The sequence below is a fragment of the Macrobrachium nipponense genome, chromosome 9, assembly GCF_015104395.2.
Source record: "Macrobrachium nipponense isolate FS-2020 chromosome 9, ASM1510439v2, whole genome shotgun sequence".
Classification (NCBI taxonomy): Eukaryota; Metazoa; Arthropoda; class Malacostraca; order Decapoda; family Palaemonidae; genus Macrobrachium; species Macrobrachium nipponense.
In genome coordinates this window covers 22,765,366-22,774,158 of record NC_061110.1, presented here as the reverse complement: position 1 = coordinate 22,774,158, position 8,793 = coordinate 22,765,366, and the positions used below count along the sequence as shown (strand labels likewise).

Here is an 8,793-nt window from a genome sequence, read left to right as displayed (position 1 = left end):
TCAGTGCAATAACCTGGGTAAAGTTACTCTGAATCTCGGAAGTTACAGCGTCTTGAGGAGTAGGACCGTCCAGTCCCTCCAACAAGAGCAGCTCCCAGGACCCTCCTCCTTCAGAAGAAGGACCAGCAACAGATCCTGACGGTTGCCTCCAATCACTTGCGCGTACGTCCTGGTTGGTCCTAAGACCAACCTGGCACGTGCGGCGTTGTGACGGGATCGTGAGCGGCGCATCTCTCACGATCACTCCTATATACCTAGCTCTTCCTGGCGTATGCCGAGGAAGTTGAAGGTATCGGAGAGACAGAACTGACGCTACCCCCTCCCCCCTCCCCCACCCCCTGACGGTCTCCTCCAATCACTTGCGCGTACGTCCTGGTTGGTCCTAAGACATACGTGGCACGTGCGGCGTCGTGACGGGATCGTGAGCGGCGCACCTCTCACGATCACTCCTAGCTACCTCGTCTCTTCCCGGTGTAGCCCGAGGAAGTTGAAGGTAGTGGAGAGACAGACCTGACGCTCCCCCCCCCGCTCGCTGGCAGGACCAGCGTACGTGGGGGGGCCTGCAGCCGATCACCAACCCGCGGTGGGGATCGATCTGCAGGCCTGGCCGTGCCGCTCACCTGTGGCGAGCGGCTTGACTGAGCACGTCGACCCCGGTCCCGTGCGTCAGACGAGCTGCTGCTGGTCACCGTATCCGCCCGGTCCCCCCTGTGGGAGCGGCGGTCAGTGTGACCTGCAGAGCTCGCTTTCTGCCGTGAGACCGGTGAGCGTCCTCGCGGCACGTCAAAACCGCTGGTACCAGCCGAGGCTGGTACCGTCGGTCGAGGGGACTGGGGGACCTCTTCCCAGCCTCAAACCCGTGGCCGGTCAGAGACCGTCACGTCCACCCGAGGTACCGGCTGGTCGCTGCGAGAGCGGCCGCTGGCCTGGCGAGAGTCACCTGAGCGCTCTCGACAGTCTTCTGCTCCGTGCCTCGGTCATGACGCTGAGCGAACTCAGGCGTCTTAACTTTGGCTGCACGGTCACCCGAAGGAGATCGTACACTCGGAACTTCTCGCGGACGAGAAACCGAGCCGTGGTACCTGGCTTAGCAGCAGAGCTGCCAAGACCAGGCGAGGGTGTACCAGCGGTAGCCAGCACACCCTTGGCCCCTCCCCGTCTTCTTCTTCTTCTCAGAAGGGGAGACGGGGCCTCGTTCCCGAAGGAACAGGAGGACCAGCAGAAGAACCCCCCCGTCACACCGGAATGTGACGAGCCCTTCGAAGTTCCCGAAGGAGTCTTCTTAGGGGGAATAACAAAACCGGTTACAGCTGGTCGCTGCGAGAGCGGCCGCTGGCCTGGCGAGAGTCACCTGAGCGGTTCTCGCCAGCCTTCTGCTCCGTGCCGTGGTCTGGCGCCGAGCGAACTCTGGCGCCGAAAACTTTGGCTGCACGGTCTCCCTGAGGGAGAGCGTACACTCGGGATCTCCCGCGAACGAGAGGACCGAGCCGGACCTGGCGTAGTGGCATCGCCGCTAGCACCAGGCGAGGAAGTACCAGAGCTAAACCGATACTCCTCTGGTCCCCGTCTATCTCTTCCTTACGGAAGGGAGAACGGGCCCCGCTCCCGAAGGAGCAGGAGGACCAGCAGAAGGACCCCTCCCCGTCACCGAGGTGGGACGGGCCCTTAGAAGTTCCCGAGGAGAATCTTGGGGGGGGAGGCGCCTTCTTCTTACTTCGGCTTATGGGCCTTAGAAGTTCGAAGGGGAGAGGTTCTTAGACACCTTTTCTTCTTCGGCTTTATGGGCCTTGAGCGAAGAAGGCAAGCAACAGAACGAAGATGAAACACCTTCCTCTTCTTCGTCAGCTCACGCAGGACAGTCGTCAGGTCCTCCATCCAGGCCGGAGTCGGGCCTATTGCCGAAGCAACACGGCCCGACTGCACCTGTCCGGAAGGACCTGGACTGGGAAGACACACCATGGCAGGACCAGCATGGACAGGCGCAGGAACCAGGAGCGACAGGAACAGCAACCAGCTCAGGAGCGGCAGGAACAGCGGCAGCGGTAAACACAGAAGGGACAGCCAAGCCAGTAGCGGGAACCACTATCAGCGACAGGTACGGCAGGCCCAGCCATCGCCTCGTAGAATCATCGGCAGCCAGCGTGGTACTGGCGGCCGGTCCAGGGCGAGCTGCTGGAACAGCGGAAGTCTGGGGCAGGCAACACGAAGAAAACACAGGCGGCGGCGGCATACCCCTACCTCGGTACGGCGGCGACCGGCCCTAGAAGCGGCAGACGGCGTCACCGACACAGCATGGGGAGTGTAGTACCAGCGGGGGGAAGCAGCATAAGCGGCCGTGAAGGTTGTAGTGGAGACCACTCCAAGGTCACCGCCCCAGACCTCGCTAGACTCTGCAGCAGATCGTGGATGCTAGGCACGCCCTGCAGCCGCAGTGGGTCCATACCTGTCCAAGGTCGTCTCCCACGGCTGTAGCACCTGCGGTAGCACAGACAGATTAGTAAGAGGGGTTGGGGTTCCCTCACGCACGGGGGGGGAGACATGCCCCACCCCGAACGGAAGGAAGGAAGACAAAAACAAAATACGAGGAAGCTGAGCGGGGGGGCAGGAAAGAAGACGAAGAATCGGATACCAAGGGAGTCGCGGGAGAGCTTTCCGACGACTTCCTGGCAGACCTTCGCTTCCCTACCCCCAGCACAGCAGTGAAAAGTAATATGAAAATGAAACAGAATACTGCACTTGCGATTCACTTCATAGAACTTAAAGAGGGAAAAATCAATTCCCGGTAAGAGCGGAAACTTGATCCATAATAATATGATGCTATCATAAATATATATGAAAATGAACAATACTGCACTTGCTATTTTCACTTTCACAGCAATAAATCGTAAGGATTAATTCCCGGGTAAGAGCGGAAATTGATCCAAAATTAAATTTGATGCAATTAATAAATGAAAATGAAAAGAAAACTGCATTGCGAATCCACTTTCATTGCATTCTATTCATACAAAATAAGAGGCTCTTGCCGAGCGCAATCAAGCTCTCGGCAACGAACGCACAGGGCAAAAATATAATGAAAAAGAGTACTTACATCTTTCAATTACACACTTTCGCCCAAAATACATGACTCGGCGCGAGTGCGCCCGCCCTCGGCACCGAGACATAATTCAAGGGTTCAATTCATGAAAAGAGCGGAAATCGCCGTCTCTACGGCGATAGCTCCATGTTGATTCATAATTAAGTAATGAAAATGAAAACAGTGTACTACAGTTCATTTTCAAGTCAAACCAAACCATTAGTAGAAAACACAATATAACAAAAGCATACGACGATGAAGCGGGCAGAGAGCGATGACGAACACGTCCTTCACACCCCGCGGCCGAAAGCAAAAGTGATTCTTCACTCTCGGGCGCGCGGGGCGCGCGCACGATCGGACAAGCAGTTAACTACCGTTCTCCCCTTGTTCGAAGCTTACGACCGTCCCAGCTGCCGCTAGTTACCTTCCTATTGTTAAAGGACCGAGGGTTTGTATTACGTATCGGAACAAAGATCAATTCCCGGGTAAGAACGGAAACTTGATCCAATAATATGATGCTATCATAAAATATATATGAAAATGAAACAGAATACTGCACTTGCGATTTCATTTCACATAAAAAAAATCGTAAGGATCAATTCCCGGGTAAGAACGAAAATTGATCCAAATTAAATTTCATGCAAATAAATAAATGAAAATGAAAAGAATATTGCAATTGCGAATCCACTTTCATTGCATTCTATTATACAAAATTAAAAGGCTCGTGCCGAGCGCAATCACACTCTCGGTAACGAACGCACAGGGCAAAAATATAATGAAAAGAGTACTTACATTTTTCAATTACACACTTTCGCCCAAAATACATGACTCGGCGCGAGCGCGCCCGCCCTCGGCACCGAGACATAATTCAAGGGTTCAATCATGAAAAGAGAGGAAATCGCCGCATCTACGGCGATAACTCCATGTTGGTTCATAATTAAGTAATGAAAATGAAAACAGTGTACTTACAGTTTCATTTTCAAGTCAAACAAACCATTAGTAGAAAACACAATAAAAACAAAGCATACGACGATGAAGCGGGCAGAGAGCGATGACGAACACGTCCTTCACACCCGCGGCCGAAAGCAAAAGTGATTTGTTTACCTCCCAGTCGCGCGGCGCGCGACGATCGGACAAGCAGTTAACTACCGTTCTCCCCTTGTTCGAAGCTTACGACCGTTCCAGCTGCCGCTAGCTACTTCCTATTGTTAAAGGACCGATGGTTTGTATTACGTATCGGAACAACAAAATTTTTTAGCCTACTAGAAACACTACAGTATAATAAATGGTTGAATGATGGTCAATTCTGGCAGTTTTTCCACAGAGAATATAGGAGGCAGTTGAATGTCACGTATTTAATATTAAAAATGTGACAGATTAAATAATTTTTTAAAGTTTAGCATTACTTTTTATTTTGAAGGTGTTCTGTTCCAAGACTTCTTGCACATGTGTAATTCATTTGCATTTATTGGGACTTTTTGTTTCCATATTACAGAAAACTACTGTTTTCAAACAGTTAAACCTATAAATACTTTATGCAAGGTGTACCAGGTTAATTTTAGACTCCAGCCATTTTTCATGAGTTTCCTCGGTTTCTTCCATGCCAATAAATTCATCACTTTCAATATACAATGCCTGATCTCCCCAAAAATGTGTAAATCTTAAGCCAATCAGTGGGACTGTAATCATTTATATATAGGGTTACTAAGGAGAATGTTATGTGTGCAGTTTTTTCTATTTTTCCATAACTACTTTATGGGAACTTACTTGGAAATGGCATGTATAATTCAAGACGCTTGACTTTCCAGAAAGTGGTGTGTGTCTTTGCCTAAGTGTAACGAATAGCAACATCTTCCAGGAGAATTATCAAATTGTGACATTTTACCTATCAAAATAAAAACCAGTATATTCTAAATTACCCAAAAATCAAACCACTGTCTGGTGTCAACTGTTACAGCAATTTGTCATATTAACATTAGGTAGCTATCCAGATAAAGTTCATGTAATCAGGAGTGAAGTTAACAACTCTCCTCTAATCAATGACTGTCCAAAGTGTATCATGGGGGTTACTTGCAGACTAAGGGGTAGCCTATAAGCTATTTCAGAAATGGTTAAAAATATTGAAAAATTTCCATAGTGCAAAACCTGTTTAGGACAGCATCATTAAATACTGGAAAATTTACTTTATTTAGCAACAATAATGAATACAGAGGGGGAGGTAAGAAAGACTATAGCCTATTATGTTTATGACAGCCAGGCTAATGACAAATAAAGGCTCACTCTCAGATATCCTAGAGTTATACTTTTGGCTCCAACCCCTTGGAAACCCCTCTATGATTTAGACTTCTAGGGCCCCAGACCTGGCTAAGACCTAACACCTGGTTAGGTTAGTTTGTGGAGGGTTCATACCTAGGTGGCGCCCATGCAAACTGGTGAAGAATTAAAGTAATTCATAGCCTACGGGTAAAATACTGAATAGCTGGCCTCTTCCATAGCGCAACCACCTTCGCAAAAAAGTACTTGGTATTTCTACAGAAGCAGTCCGCATGGACGGCAAGGAATGTAACCGCGGATACGACATCCACTAGTGATTGGGGCGTCCAATGTATTTCACCGTGTTTAGTACTGGCCCCTGGGGGGTTCATTACAGTCGTCCGAATAAATACCTATACTATTACTTAAAATTCTTGTTCAGTAGGTAAAACTGCATAGAAAACCCGCAACTGCCATAGTCTAGGCCGCCGCGGATAGGTAAGTACCCTAGATCTACCAAGTCCTTTAACACATCCTGTAATCCAGGATAGACATTAGACAAGAGCCAGCGTCCGTCGAAGCAACACCTCGAGACGTCTACTTTCCTCTCGAAGTATAAGTTTTTTCTCCCAAGTCACAAATTATAAGGCCATTAGGTAGCTATTTCCGATTTTCGGGAAGGTGGTCGAGCTATGGTAGAGGCCGCCGGCCATTCGGTTTTTACCCTAGCCTATCACCAAAACTACCACAAGGTACTAGGGGGCCAAGAGCTATGCTAGTCCATAACTTACGGTCGACTGAAGTGACATAACTCCTGCCACTGACAGTGTCAATCACAGATGAACCTTGACAGCTGTATAAGAGTAAGGGCCTTGGGTTGATCCGTCCATGACCGACGAACCGAGAGTTCTTTGACAATCCACTGGAAAAGGCCTTTTGTAATACTCCGGTAACGCTGCGAAACCCAGCAACTGGAGACATTACTGTCAATCTGCGTTATTTTTTTTATAAACTATTTAGATAAGTTAATTAAACAAATTAATTTTCTCCAGACAACACCAATCGAGTGGGAATTGTTTTGTAAAATCCGGTTTGTTATTCAATTGGGTGCGTTCATAAGGATTAGAACTACAACATGTAAACTACATATGATCGTCAGTTTTGGAAGACGAAAATTTCTCAAGGGTATCTAAGGCGAAACACAGCAAGAATGTGTCTGTTCTGAGATAATCGGGTTATTTACAGTATACCATATGAGTGCATCTAAAAATGTATACGAAACACACAATCTATGTTATACAAGTCAGGGGTAAACATTAAGAGATTGAACGTTGCCGGCTTCTTCCTCTTTCCCATCCGAATACAACCTGCGAGTACTCGAAAATGGAAATCTTGTTTAAAATGGTAAATATGCCTCAATTGTGCACTTGGTTAAGCAGACCTTGCTATGATTTGCTTGCGCAATTTGTATGCAAGAATTTACTAGTGCATTTGAAAAAGTGTCTTATTAAAACCAGTTTGAAAGGTCCTTAAGATCAATGACACAAGTTTAAACAGACGTTTCAACTCTGTCATCCCACATCCCTGTCCAAAATGCCAGAATAAGTAATTATTGTCAATTAATTGACTTAGAAAGAGTAAATGCTTTGCTAGACGACCAGACAAATTGTAGAAAATTGTATTCCATAATGTGTACTGGTTGCTATGTTGTAAATTATCTTTTTGATATGATGTACGAGAACAAATGCGGTATCGTTGTCTTGCTAAATTTTAGTCAGGTGTACCTATTACAGTACTGACCTGCAGTAAAGCTTAATGTACTTTCGGACGAAACCAAATTTCCTTTCCCCATAACGCATGCTAATACAAACAAGAAACTAAACAGGGTTCCCACGAGTATTAAATAATGGATTGAATTTAAGCAACTTAAATAAGATTAAATTAAAGACGAATTTACAATGGTAGGGGAGAAATATAACTTATGTAATCTGGTGACAGTCATGTGAATATGAATAGAAATATAGTCTCCAATGCTGACAGCCCTTGATTCTAGGCGAATTACTGAGCTGTAATTTTTCTCTTACCTCCAAAGTAAAAAATGCTCTAAAGGTTACAAGGCATCAACTTCAAAATGCTCTCCTTGGTAAAGAAATTTCTGAAGAGCGTTCTATAAAGAAAATTGACTTGTTGCGTCTTTAAGAGAGTTGGCTACTTGGCAGTCACTGTCCTTTAGCTCATGGCCATCTCCCTGTACATTGTAACTTTTCTGAGCAAACTCTATCACTGTCAACAGAGACGCATGAACTAGAGAGATGAAGGCCAATAAATCAGCGCAAAAACAGACCAGAAATAAAATCTATTTTTGCTCGCCCGCCCTCCCCCCCCCCCTCTCCCCCAAAGAAGTTCATTAATTACATACAAACTGCTGAACTACGACATACTAATTTGGACTTGAAATGGGATCGGACGAGAAGCGGTGCTTTGAACGTGGTATGGCCATTAGCACTCAGAAACTGACCATTACTATTTTACAAATCAACTAGAATTTTTTTTTTTTTTTTTTTTTTTTCCCAGATGCTGAAGCCTTGTCGAGGATGGGGGGCTTAGGGTTCAGCAGCTGGGCCCTGATGCCTGGTGGGAACTAATATTTTCTCACTGGGCCTTGGTGCCCAGCTGTTTGATCCAACTAAATAAGTCAGCTCTTTTCCTTTTACTAAAACTTTTCATCCTTCTGCTTTCTCCCCCTATAAGATACAGATTTTATGTTGATGACTTTTGGATTGGTTTTGGACAGGATTTGGACTTACTCATTGGATTTGGTGGAGGGTGAGGATGGTTGGCAAGCCACCTCACCGTAGAACTCGAGTACCTAACGTGGTCGAGCGAGGGGAAAGTTTATATGTCAAACCCTGCTCTTAGTGCTGGGTCTGATCTCGACGGACATCATGACGCCTTAAGCACTGAGGGTGGGGTGTATATGGGTGGTACCCCTAGGGCAGCCCTGTATGGGATAACAACTGTCCTCTAAATGTGGCTCCATGGTGGGTGGGGGGCTACCTGGACGAATCATAAATCCTTCGTCTTATGGGCGACATTAATTAGATCTTCGGTTGACGACTTAGGCAAGGATAAGGACAAGGAAAAACCTGGTAATTCCTCCATTGTAACTTTGGAGCCTTTTTCAAATGAGCTCCTTGTTACAAACATTCTGCATGTGAAACCAGTCCCCTTAGACTGGAATTATGACATGATATATAATGAATTTTTATAAATTGGGAACATCAAAGAATTAAGAAATAAACTTGGCAATAATTATGGTTTTTTTGAATTTGGATAATTTTCAACAATGCATCGGAAGCTCACAGAGCCTTTAGAGAATTTAAGTCAGATTCTATGAGTGTTGGACTTGTAGAGGCAGAAGAGGTCCCTAGATATCTAGACATTTATAAACCACCAAATGAAATAAA

General features: G+C 46.5%; 1 protein-coding gene across 1 annotated transcript in view; it reads right to left on the bottom strand.

The window, feature by feature from the left end:
* The window catches only part of LOC135218030 (isobutyryl-CoA dehydrogenase, mitochondrial-like), an 80,298-nt gene extending 73,744 nt beyond the window's left edge, over positions 1-6,554 (bottom strand). The window contains exon 1 of the mRNA XM_064254175.1: positions 6,118-6,554. Coding sequence (XP_064110245.1) covers positions 6,118-6,307 — 190 coding nt within the window. The 5' untranslated portion in view covers positions 6,308-6,554. The remainder of the gene's footprint in view (positions 1-6,117) is intronic.
* Positions 6,555-8,793: the final 2,239 nt, after the last annotated feature.